General features: G+C 49.3%; 2 protein-coding genes across 2 annotated transcripts; one reads left to right on the top strand and one right to left on the bottom strand.

Annotated features, from left to right (window-relative positions):
* The first annotated feature begins 1,612 nt into the window (after nt 1-1,612).
* On the top strand, nt 1,613-4,470 carry B3GNT3 (UDP-GlcNAc:betaGal beta-1,3-N-acetylglucosaminyltransferase 3). Its single transcript, XM_036741618.1, has 2 exons — nt 1,613-2,251; nt 3,722-4,470. Exons 1-2 carry the CDS (start codon nt 1,619-1,621, stop codon nt 4,280-4,282), a joined length of 1,194 nt encoding a protein of 397 aa, XP_036597513.1. The 5' UTR covers nt 1,613-1,618; the 3' UTR covers nt 4,283-4,470.
* Nucleotides 4,471-8,630: 4,160 nt separating this feature from the next.
* On the bottom strand, nt 8,631-11,080 carry INSL3 (insulin like 3). Its single transcript, XM_036751821.1, has 2 exons — nt 10,879-11,080; nt 8,631-9,220 (listed from the first exon to the last, which is right to left on the bottom strand). Exons 1-2 carry the CDS (start codon nt 11,045-11,047, stop codon nt 8,979-8,981), a joined length of 411 nt encoding a protein of 136 aa, XP_036607716.1. The 5' UTR covers nt 11,048-11,080; the 3' UTR covers nt 8,631-8,978.
* Between the last annotated feature and the right edge of the window lie 1,979 nt (nt 11,081-13,059).

Below are 13,059 nucleotides of genomic sequence, written 5' to 3' on the forward strand. Positions count from 1 at the left end.
GGGGTGAGAAGGCTGAAGGCCAGCTTTGTGGTAGGAGACTCGGTGGAAGGAACCGAGAATGTTTATTCTGGGAGAAGAGAGGGCTGGGGGGTGGGTGGGAGATCATAGGATCATAGGACTACTGTTCTAGCACCTTATTTTTATTTTTTTTGGGGGGGAAGGGCAATCAGGGTTAAGTGACTTGCCCAAGGTCATACAGCTAGTAAGTGTGTCAAGTGTCTGAGGCCAAATTTGAACTCAGGTCCTCCTGACTCCAGGGCTGGTGCTCTACTCCCTGCGCTACCTAACTGCCCCTAGCACCATTATTTTAAGGATGGAGGACCTGAGGGTCAGAGAATAGAGACTTGTCCATGGTAGGTCATAAAGTAAGTGACCAACCTGGTAATTCCATCTCAGATCAGCTGACTCCAAGCCCAGATGTTTTCAGATTTCTAAAGAGAACCGGAAGAACAGTTTAAAGAATAGCAGCAATATTATAAATAATTATAATTACTTATAAAATTATAGAGAAAGATAATCAACTTTGAAAGACTTAGGACCTCTAATCGACACAATGACCCACCATGATTCCAAAGGACCCAGGCTGAAGCACGCAGCACCCTCCAAACACGGAGCTGACGTGGACTCTGCAGACTGAAGCCTGCCTTCCTTCCTTCTTTCCTTCCTTCCCTCCCTCCCTCTCTTCCTTCCCTCTCTTCCTTCCTTCTTCCTCCCTCCCTTCCTTCCTTCCTCCTCACTCTGCTTTCCTTTCTCTCTTCCTTTCTTCCTCTCTTTCTCTTTCTTCCTTTCTCCCTTTCCTTTCTTTCTCTCTCCCTCCTCTCCTTTCTCTTTCTTTCTTATTTTTAGAAATGGTTAATGTGGGGATTTGTTTTACATGACTACGTATTTATAATGGGTTTTGTTTTTCTTGCCTTCTCAATGAGTATGGAAGGCATGTGTGGGGCGGGGGAGAGAGAATTTGGATTGGAAAATAAAATTAAAATGGATTAAAAAAAAAACAACAAACCATACATATCTAAAGGGCCATCAAAGGACAGAGGTAGCTGACTTGTGCTCTTTGACCCAAGAGAACAGAGCTAGAGGCAATGGTGGAAAGTTACAGGGAGGTGAATTTCAATTTCTGGATTTATTTTTTTTAATAAATTTTTATTGCTACCTTTTAACATTAATTTACCCCTAATTTCAAGTTAATAGAGCTTGAGATAACCCTTAAACCATAGAATATGAGAACTGGGAAGGACTTCAGGGCACAGAACACCAGGTTCAGGAGTGCCTTTAGAACCTCAGAGCTGGGAAGGTCCTTAGAACACAGGATGTCAGAGCTAGGAGGGCCCTTAGAACACAGGATGTCAGAACTGGGAGAGCCCTTAGAACCCAGGATGTCACAGCTGGGAGGGCCTTTAGAACCCAAAATGTCAGAGTTGAGATGCAGGATGTTGAATTTGAAATGAACAGATCATTTATTCTGCCTCTTCATTTTACAGATGCAGAAACCAAGGCCTGGAGAGAAGTGACTTGCCCAAGGCCACATATAAGTTCAGGGCACACATTCCTCCCCCAAGCCCAAGGTTTTCTCTTACTGGGCCTGCCCTCCTTCTCTCTTGTATCCCAGGAAACAATGCGACGGCCGAAGAAAAGATGCACGCAGGCATTGATCCTCCTGGCCTTAGCTGTTGGGGTCTTACTTCTCCTCTTCCATGACCATTCCTTGGAACTCTCCTATGGGACCCATTGGCAAGACTTGGGGACCTCTGAGCTCCTGTACCAAATGGTTCCAGAGCCCCAACAACAGCAAAGTGTCCTAGAGCTCCAACCCTCAGCCCCGTCTGAACGTCCTCTGGTACCCTGCTTTGCCAATGCCTCTGTAGCCAACATGGCTGGCTTCTCAGCCCAGCCCAGTCACATCCAGAACTTCCTCCTTTACAAACATTGCCGGGATTTCCCAATTCTTCAGAATGCCCCACCAAATAAGTGTACAGCGTCCCCTGGGGGCTTGGGCCATGTCTTCCTCTTCCTGGCCATCAAGTCATCGCCTAAGAACTATGAGAGGCGGGATCTCATTCGTCGGACATGGGGGCAGGAGCGAGAGGTCAAAGGATTAGCCATCCGCCGGCTCTTCTTGGTAGGCACTGAACCTAATGTCCTGGAAGCTCGAAAAGTGAACCGGCTCCTGGCCATGGAGGCCCAGGCCCATGGTGATATTCTCCAGTGGGATTTCCATGACACTTTCTTCAATCTGACCCTGAAGCAGGTAAGTGACAGACCCAGGGGTGGGAGATGACAGGTACCTCACTCCTTTCCAATCTCAGACTCTACCACCTGGACCATCCTGTGGCCCGAGGTCTCTCTCTCTCCATCTCCTCCCCAACATCCCCAATTAGTATCAGTTTTCTCTATTGTTAGCAGCAATCTCTTCCTCTTGACAGTGTGGTGAAGGAGGGGGAGAACCCTGGGCTTCAGTCCTGAATCTGCTTGTCTCCAATTTGCTGTGTGACCTTGGGCAAGTCACGGTCCCTCTGGTCATTGATATCCCCTCTCAAATGAGAGTAGTGAACCAGAGCAGTGTTTCGTTTCTCACATTAGCTGGTCACTGAGCCCTAGTGACTAGGGGCTGGGTGAGTCTTGATGCTAGAGAGACCTTTCTAAAATGTCAAACAGCAAATTCACAGAATCATAAGGTCATAGGGTGTCAAAGCCAACAGGGACCCTTGAGCCCAGGTGTTAGAGCTTGAAGGATCTTAGGATGTAAGATACCAGAGTTGCAGGTGCAGGACATCAGTTGGGAGGGACCTCAGGACAATCAAATTTCATTTCAAGTACCACCTTCTTCAAGAGGTCTCCTCCCTCCCCTGCCCTATCACTTTGTATTTATTTTTCATTTATCCTATATTTACTTAGCTGTGAACATCCTTATCTTCCTCCCCCTCCCCATTGGAATGTAAGGTCCTTTAGGGTAGGGACTCTTACCTCTGTCTTTTGTCCCCAATGCCAAGCACAGCACCTGGCAAGTAACAGGGGCTTGATCTATTATCCTCCCATCTCTGACATTCTACGTTCAATTAGAGACCATTTAGTAATAGTAACTCATAATTCTACAACACTTTAAACCTCAGGTGAGGATTTTTATTCCCATTTTATAGACTAGAAAACTGAGGCCCTGAGAAATTAAGTGACTTACCCTAGCTAGTCAGCATGTGTGAAAGGATCTGAGCCCAGGTTTTCTACCTCCAGATCCAATGTCTATTATACCATGCTATAGATGAGAAAATGACTCAAAAATACTTATTACAGTTTTCTGTATCAAGCTCAGTTTAATTTCTGTATTTCTCCAGCATGAGTCCCCAACTTTATTAGAGGGATCAAGCTCCTAGACTCTCATTCTCTAGGTTAGCGTGGATGGTTCCATCAGGCTATTTCAAGCACCAAGATGTTCTAATACCAAATAAGTTTGGGAAATACTAGACTAGATGATCTGAAAGGTCCCTCTGAGCTTCGAAATACTCAGATTCCTAGATAGGATTCTGTTAGTCCTCTCCAGACCTCAGTTTCCCTCCTGGTAAAATGGAGAGAAAATCCTTCCCCTGCCTCACTCAGAAGGCTGATATTAGGAACCAACAAGGTTAGGGATAGACCATGGAGAGCCTCTAAGACTATAACTAAGTGAGTGCTGTGCCCACAGAAATGCTCAGCATTCTACCTCTTACTCTCCTTCCTATGGCAGGTGCTGTTTCTGGAGTGGCAGGCTGCCCAGTGCCCCGATGCTCCCTTCGTCTTCAATGGTGATGATGATATCTTCTCCCACACAGACAACATGGTGACGTATCTACAGGGTAACAAAGCAGACAAGCACCTGTTTGTAGGCCACGTCATCAGTAATGTGGGACCCATCCGCTTGCCATGGAGCAAGTACTTTGTGTCAGAGTTGGTGACAAAGGAAGAAAAGTACCCCCCCTATTGTGGAGGTGGGGGGATCCTGATGTCTCGATTCACGATTCGAGCCATCCGGCGTGCTTCCCACATGATACCCCTCTTCCCGATTGACGATGTTTATCTGGGCATGTGCCTGAAGCGTGAAGGGCTGGCACCAGCCAGGCATATGGGGATTAAGGTGGTTGGTGTCCGTTCACCGTCACCCCGCATAGGGTCCTTTGACCCCTGCTTCTACCAGGACCTGCTTCTGGTCCATCGTTTCTTGCCCTACGAGATGCTACTAATGTGGGATGCCCTCAAGAATCCAGGTCTGGAATGTAGCAAGTCAGTATTATACACCCCAAGGAACTGAGGGCTGGTCCGGAGGACCCGGGGGTCACACTGGGTGAGAGCCCCCTGAAGAGACTGACGCAGCACGTGATACTCAGAACAAAAGCCAGGACAGATAACTTCAAAGTCAACTTTGCGACCTTAGCCTGATCGGAACCTCCGCTTTTTCCTTTGTAAACCCGGGAAGAGCACCGAATGCTACCTACCTCACAGGGCTGTTGTGGGGAACACGTTTTGTAAGCTATAGAAAGGTGGGTTTTCACTGGGGGGAGAGAGGGAACAGTGAGTCTCTGTGGTTGGTACCCTTAACTAGAATGACCCTGGGTGAGTCCTTTCCCTATACCCTACCTCGTTTTCTCAACCAGCCAACTGGGCAGAAGAGTCTCTGCTCTGCCTTGTGACGATGAGCTGAGATGAGAGCTGGGAGCAGGGTGCGGGGTCACAGTTTGAGGGAGAGCAGTAGAGGCTAAGATTGTCTGCTGGAAGGAGGGAAGTGGGTTTTCTCCATGCTCTGCCCCCTAACAGGAAGGAAGGAAGGAAGGAGGGAAACAAGCATTTATCTCCTGCGTGCCGGGCATTGTACCAAGCCAGTTACAGAAATTATCTCGCTTGATCTTCACAACAATGCTGGGAAGTAAATGCTGTTATTATCACCCCATTTTATAGTTGAGGAAAATGAGTCAGAGTTAAGTGACTTGCCTAGGATCACACAGCTGGTAAGTATCTGAGGTCATGTTTGAACTCGGGTCTTCCTGACTCCAGGTCCAACGCTCTAGCCACTGTACCCTCCGGCTCCCCAACAAAGCTGCGTGTAGCTTCTCCCTGACTCTCTCTAGCAGGCGAGATCAGGAGTGGTCTCCATGGTCAGTCCCCTGCCTTACCTCTGAAAGCTAAGGGGCTGGGGAAACCGTGGGAACTAATAGAGCAAGCTCTGCAGGGCCTATGTTGTCTTCCCTCATAATTTGGGGTGGGGGATGTTTTTCCTGTGGGATCTGCTCAGGGGTCCAGAGTGGAGATGGATACAAGGCATCCCTCAGGAATTTTGACTCCGTCCTTGGAATGTGCTCTTCCCACCCCCTCCCTAATCCCCAACCCCCCCCCGTTCCCCCCTCCTCCGTCCCCCCCTCGACCTCTTTCAGGTCAATTAATATTTATTAATCACTTACTAAATGCTAAACATGGTGCTGTGTTGGGGATACAAAGAAAGAAAAAACCCATCCCTGCCCTCAAGTAGCTCACAGTCTAATAGGGAATATGACAGAAATCCCTGGGTGCACACAAGAGATACAGACTGGCTGGAAGGGAACATGAGAAGGGGAAGCACTAGCAGCTGAGTTGGGTGGGCAGGGGACACTGAGAAAGGCCACTTGTCTAAGGTAGGTTTTGAGCAAAGTCTTAAAAGAAGCCAGGTGAACTAAGAGGCAGAAGTGAGGAGGGATGGCATTCCAGGCATGGGGCACAGCCAGGGCAAATGCATGGAGACAGGAGATAGAGGATCATTTTCAAGAAAGACCATAGAGTAAGTGGAGAGGGGTAAAGTGTAAGAAATTTGGAAAGTTTCTTGGAAAGGGCCAGATTGGGAGGAGATCCTCTGACTTGGGCCTTGGGGTATTTAAGTCAAGATGGATTAGCTGCTGGCCCTAAATGTGGGGTACACTGTAACAGCAAATTTGGAATGAGAAGACCTGACGGTGAGGCTTGTTTTTATCAGCGACTGCTTGATCTGACCTTGGACCCGTCAGACGATGACCAGCCTAAGGTCAGGATTAGAATTTTAGGGCAAACAGGGACTTTAAGGTTTTCTGTTCCAGCTCCTTCGTTTTATGTCCGATGAAGCCATTGACCCAGGGACTCAGGATCATGGGTCTAAAGGTGGGAAAGACCTCAGAAGCTGCCCAGTCCAGCCCCTTCCTGAGAAAACTCGGGTCACGGGAGGTCAAATGAAGGAAAGACCAAGCATTTCTTGAGTGTCTCTCATACGTCAGGCTCCTTTAAAACATTATCTCATGTTATCCTTCACAACGACCCTGGGAGGTGGGTGCTATGGTTGTCCCCATTTTACAGATGGGAGACCGAGATCGAGTGACTTGCCCAGGGTCACACAGCTAGTAAGGGTCTGAGGTCAAATTTGAACTCAGATCTTCCTGACTCCAGACCTGGTGCTCCAGGTAGCAAATAAACAGGCTGAACTCACACAAGGTAGTAAATTAGCAGGGCCTAGAGCAAACCCAAGACATGTCACTCACAGCCCAGTATTCCTTCCACTCTGCCATGATGAGGCAGTCTCTCCCTTCTCAAAGCTTGTTTTCCTATCGGCAAAACGGGTGAGTTTGGACTAGACGTGGTATTGAGGCTTTTCTAGGCCTTTAACCCTTTGATCCTCCGGGTTTCCCTGCGGGTCCATCGTGTTCCCTGGCTCTTCCTTGGGGCATCATGCAGAGCCCTAGCCTGCCCCAAAGAAGGGAGGAGGAGCCCCTTTCTAACCAAGAGTTCTCATTCCCGAGGAAGCACACAGTCTCTGATGGTAAGCTACTCACCTGAGGTCAAGGGAAGCCAAGGTCACGGGACCTGTAGCCACACAGTGTGGCCTAATGTGTAGGAGGCAGCACAGGACCGTGGTAAAGCCATACCCTCCGGAATTGGGGGACCTGGGTTAAAATCCTGCTGCTGAGGCTTATTATTGCTTGAGGTTGCACAAATGGCTTAACTTCCCCGGGGTTTGAAATTCCCCTCATTTGTGAAATGAGGGAGATCTGAGTAGATGGTCCTGGGTCCCCTCCAGCTCTGAATCAGTGATCTCTCCACGGTAAAGCCAGAGCACCGACTTCCTCATTGTCCTGGCAGGAAGCATCCGAGGTTGGAGCTAGAGAGTACCGGGAAGTTTCAAGAATTTCCTGGAGGGATTTGGCGGTTCCAACTGTCAGAGGCGGGGGCGACCTCAGATGCCCATCTATTCAGGCATTTACAAGCTCCTGCCTTTCACCAGGCACCGTGCAAGCATGGGGGATATAAAGAGTCTAAAGATAGCACCTGCTCTTGTCAAGGAGTTTACGATCTATTACAACCTCCTCATTTTAGAGGCGATAAATCGGGGCCAGATTGAGGAAGCAGTGGCCCTAGGTGGCCCAGTGGATACAGCACCTGCCCTCAGGAGGACCTGAGTTCAAATCTGATCTCAGATACTTAACTAGCCGCAGGACCCTGGGCAAGTCACTTAACCCGTTTGCCTCAGTTTCCTCATCTGTAAGATGAGCTGGAGAAGGAAATGGCAAACTGCTCCAGTGTCTTTGCCAAGAAAACCCCACATGGGATCACAGAGAGTCAGACATGACTGAACAATAAACCCCAGGACTTAAATTCGAGCCCAGGGCACTTTCCACTGAATCCCTCTAGCTTCTTGGGACTTGGATGCTGGGAGGGTGTGGAACAATGTCAGGGCCTGGTTTACTCCATGCCTTCCCCAATAAAAAAATTGTTGAAAGCCCTGCGCCTGTGTCTCTGAGTGTGCCCCCCGGCCCCATTTCCAAAGAGCCTCCGAGGCTATCGAAGATATACCAGGTTGGCTTAGTAGCTGGACTCCCAGCTTTCCTGCCCCTCCGGGTTTCTGGGTTTCTCTTCCCACCTTTCTGCGCCTGGTCTCTGCCCCTTCCTCACTCTAGGTGGAACTGGGAGTTGATACTGGAGAGGGAGGGAGTGTGGCAATGTGGAGAAGGCAGGCAGACAAGAAGGAAACCAACATTTATTAAGCACCTACTGTGTGCCAGGCACTAGCACTAAGAGCTTCACAAATATCCCATCTGATCCTCACAACAACCCTGGGCGGTAGGTGCTGTTATTATCCCCAATTTACAGATGAGGAAACTGAGGCAGCCACTAAAACGTGACTTGGCCAGGGTCACACAGCTAATAACTCGGGTCTTCCTGATGGGCCCTATAGCTCTCTCTATTGTGCCACCCAAGAGCTGGTAGGCGATGGATTTCTGGGCCACGGAGTCCTTCGTCATGTACATGAAGTCCACAAAGGCAGCTGAATATAGGGGAAAACCCAATTTGGAGTCAGCAGACTGGCGCTTTAGAGACTAGCTCCTGATTTTGAGTTCCCCCTTCTTTCCCGAGACACACCTACCCCAGCTGTAAAACAAGCACCTTGGACCAGATGGTCTTTTATGATCCCGATGTTACTGCTTATCTGCAAGTTGCAGGGATTGACTTTTCCCGCAATCTCCACCTGGGGTGATGAGAAGAAAACCATTTTAAAGATTCTTCTTCTCCTTGGACTCTGGAGGCTAACAGCCGCCCACTGCCTCCCACTGGGAGCGACTCCAGCCAAGGTATCCAGCCCTTGACCCAACACACCACACACAAGCATTACCCTTTGCCAGTTTCTTAGGGTTATTTTTCCCCTGGGGACAAATACAGAGGACAAAGTGAGGACATTTGAAGTTACAGCATTGGAGCTCAGGGTCAGCAGAGGTAATGGCCTTGCCTGGTTTTCTTTCCCTCCCCCAGAAACTACAGGCTCTTTCTAGTTGGGCCTCTGATTGCTCCAGAGAGACCCAGGGACCACTGGAGGTCACAGGCTTGAACCCAAACCCTGGGGGGCTGAGGCACCACACAGCCCGGCCTAGACCCCAGGCTCTCTGTTCCCTTGGTCTTCTTGGGAGTACTTGGAGAAGTCAGTGGACCTCTCTGGGCCTCAGTTTCTCTTTCCAGGGAAACTAATAGGGGCAGAAAGTCAGCAGATCTCGTTTGGTGCAGCCGTTGTTACAACAGTGTTTGGCTGGGCTGGGGGCTCTTCGCTGGCGTTGGGCCCTGTGGATGCTGGAGTGGGGCTCCAGTCCCCCCGCATCTGCAAGCAGGCTGGGCTTCAGCATCAGTCCCCCATCTGAGTCCTCGTCCATGTTGGCATCTGGTGCCATTCCCTGGAAAGGTCTGTCCTGCAGCCACTGAAGTATTTCTCCTGAGGGAGGGGTGGGAAGAGGGCACCAGACAAGACCACACCCCGGAAGGTCAACAAAATGTGTAGGCTGCACATTCCCCCAGTCCCCCCTGCAGTACACCGCCCCCTCAACTCTGGCTCATCAATGTGGACACAGAAGCACATGAAAACCTCGGATGCCTACTGCAAATTGCTTAACCTCCCTGAAATTCAGTATGTAACACAGTACAGTGGGATACGTAGGAAAGAACACTGGTTCTGGATTCAAATCCTGCCCTTGACACTACCTGTGTGAGCCTGAGCAAGTCAGTCACCTTTTGGGGTCTCAGTTCCCTCTGTAAAATGAATAGATGACCTCAAATCGTTCTATTATCTGTTATTACCAATTACAATATTATTATCATTTATTTTCTCAATTTAATTATTGCTAAGTATGTTATCCATACGGATAATTATTATCAATAATGTAATAGTCAGCATTGATTTAACCCTTTAAGGTTTATAAAGCGCATGACAAATATCTCATTTGATCCTCTCAGCAACCCAGGGAGGCAAGTGTTACTGTTATCCCCATGTTACAGACGAGGAAAACTGAGGCAGAAAGAGGGTAACTGACTTGCCCTGGGTCACAAAGCTATTGAGTGTCTGAGGTCACATGTGGACTCTGATCTTCCTGACTCTCCACCCAGCTGCTATCTACCATCCTGGTTCTGTTCTAAGGGGCTAATAAAACATTCACTGAGAAACTATGAGCTTCAAAAGAGATAATCAGTCCTTCAAAGTCCCAAGTCAGTGATTATCAGGCTCCCCTCCCTCCCCTTCCTGCTGGTCACCGTTAGTAACCCTGGGGTGGAGGCAAGGCTCCCTTCCCTTCCCCCACTCCTCCAAGCGCGTGCGCACACACGCTACTCTTTGCCAGGGGCAGCTGTAACAGACAGTGTTGGGATTTGAAGGCATAACACCAGGGTCAGGGATAACAGGGAGACCCTCCTTGCTTGGTTTCCTGGAAGGAGCACTGGATTTGGGGTCCAAAGACCTCGGTTTGAATCTCAGACCTGCCGCAGCCTGTGTAATCTTGGGCAAATCGATTCACTTTGGCATTTCCCTCATCATTAAAACAAAGGCGTTGGACTGGATCAAGCATTCTTAATTTGGGGTTCATAAACCCAGCTAGGTTCCAGGAGAGTTAGTGAACTTGGATGGGGAAAAATTGCATTTTTATTTTCACTAACCTGTAACTGAAATTTGCCATTACCTTCCATTAACGTTTAACCATGATTCTGAGAAGGGGTCCCTAGGCTTTGACAGACTGTCAGGCGCCTGGGACACAAAAAGGGTTAAGAAGCCATGAACTAGATGGTCCCTTCCCATTCTAAATCTATGGTCCCATGAGGAGCAGATTGGGAGGTGAACCCAGATCATGGGAGTCTTTCCATTACCCCACCGTACTCACCTCCTGTCCTCAGTTTCAGGGGACCTACTAAGGAACTGCGTATATACAGATTGAGAAACAGACACAGGTGGAAACAGGTATGTGTGTAGACAGGAGACACACTCATCAATCGACTTAGACGCACACACCCAGACACGTGAGCTAAGAAAAACTGGGGCCTTGCAGGAGAACGGGCAGAGTAAAAGGAAGTTCAGTTTCCCACCCTCCCCCTGTCCTAAGGACTTACGGTCACCACCAGTGGCTTGTTTTCCTTCAGGGAGGGCCCAACGGGGGCCGCCACAGACCCTGACCAGGGCCCGGATGAAGTTGTGGGCACAGAGTTTCTGGGGTTCCTCCCTGGAGCATCCCTGGGTGGGGAGGAGCAGGAGCAGGAGCAGGGGCAGCAGGTGGGACATGGCCTGGGCACAGGGTCAGAACAGGGTGATGGTGGATCCCTCCTCAAACGAGAACTCTTATAGCTCTCCCCAGGCTTCCCCCTCCTCACCCCCCCACCCCACTTTAGCTGCGGAGTCCCTGGGGGAAGTTCTGGGAGATCTGATTGGACTCAATGCCTGGGAAGGAAGAACAGGGGCACCTTAGGGGCCAAGGCTATAGGCTAGAGAGGCTCAAGAGAAGGGAACAAGGGAATAAGGCAGGGAGATTCTGGAGGAGAGACCAGAAGCCCACAGGGAAGGCAAGACCGGAGCAAAGGAAATTGAACTGAACAGACGATGCCCACCCTTGACAAGAAATGGAAGAGGCCCCAGAGGCTGGCCAGGCTGGCCCATATCCGAACGTTCCAATGAATGCTCGTCCAGTCTCTGCCCGAAGCTCTCCAGAGATGAGGAACACCTCCCTCCCCCTACCTGCCTGTGGTCCAGTCCATTCTTTTGTAGCTCTAAACATTCAGAAGTTTGGGGTCTTTTTTGTTTGTTTATTTTTGATGAGTACAAGCCTAAATCTATTTTTGCAATTTTCACCCACCAGTTCCTGGTTCTGCCCCCTGGTATCAAGCAAAACAAGTCAGACTCCCCTTCCGGCAGTCCTGCAACAAGCATTTATTAAGCACTTACTGTTTGCCTGGCCCTCTGCTATATATACTATAGGGATACAAACATAAGCAAAAAGAAAGCTAGTCCCTACCCTCCAGGGGCTTATGTTCCAGAAGCAGCTGGGTGACACAGTCAACAGAGTCCTGGGCCTGGGCTCAAATCAGGCTTCAGACATTTACTAGCTGTCTCCCACTGTATCTGGGGTCATCTCCAGTCATCCCGATCTATGTCTTGCCACTGGACTCAGACGCCCCTGGAGGAGAGAGTGAGGCTGGTGACTCTGCACAGCTCTGCCTCACTTATATCCAATCCACTTACAAGTCAAGACATCCCCTCCCTGACATCATTAGTCCTCTTTGACAATGAAGGACAAACAACAGTTGCATGACCCTGGACAAGTCATTGTCTAAAATGGGCTCATAATAGCTCCTGCCTCCAAGGATTGTTGTAAGCAGTGGTGAGATTCAGCCGGTTCGCACCAGTTCGGCAGAACTGGTACCTAATTTTAGATTGAGTTTAAGAACAGGTGGCCCGCACCCACCATGTCAGCGACGGCCCCCCCCCAAAAAAAACCCACGATACAATAAGAACAAAAGCCGATCCCTGCTCTTGAGGACTTCATAAGCTAATAAGGGAGACAAGGTATGAACAACTATATGCAAGCTCTTGTTTTTAGCTATGGATGGGAGAATAAAATGGGAGTAGACCCAGATAGAAGGAACTAGGATTAAGAAGGGGGAGGGACAGCTAGGTGGCAAAGTGGATAGAGCCCCAGCCCTGAAATCAAGAGGAACTGAGTGCAAATGGGGCCTCAGACACTTACTAACTGTGTGACCTTGGGCAAGTCACTTAACCCCAATTATCTCAAAAGAAGAGGGAAAAGCTTTCTATAGGACGTGGAGGAGCTAGGAAGGGGGAGGATGCTCCAGGCAGAGGGAATGGAGTGTTGGGCTCAGGAATAGCAAGGAGGGCAGTGTCACTGGACTACAGAGATTGGGGAGGGAAGCAAGATATAAAAAGCCTGGGAGGGTAGAAATGGGCGGGTAATGAGCTTTCTAAACCAGAGAATTTTCTATTTTGCCCTAGCAGTCATAGAGAATCACTGGAGTAAAGGCTGGGGGGGCACGGTACGGGGGTTCCAGAGTGGGTTCCATGTGTATGACATGGTCAGATCGGCACTTTAGGAAGACCAATCTGACAGCTGAGTAGAGGATAAATTGAAGGCTGAACCTGGGGTTAGGAAGACTTGAATTCAAATGTGACCTCAGATGCTTGCTAGATAACCCTGGGCAAGTCACTTAAACTTTTGTCTGCCTCGGTTTCTTCACCTGTAAAATGTGGCTAATAATAACACCCACCTCATAAAACTATTGTGA

This window comes from Trichosurus vulpecula, chromosome 1 (genome assembly GCF_011100635.1).
Source record: "Trichosurus vulpecula isolate mTriVul1 chromosome 1, mTriVul1.pri, whole genome shotgun sequence".
NCBI lineage: Eukaryota > Metazoa > Chordata > Mammalia > Diprotodontia > Phalangeridae > Trichosurus > Trichosurus vulpecula.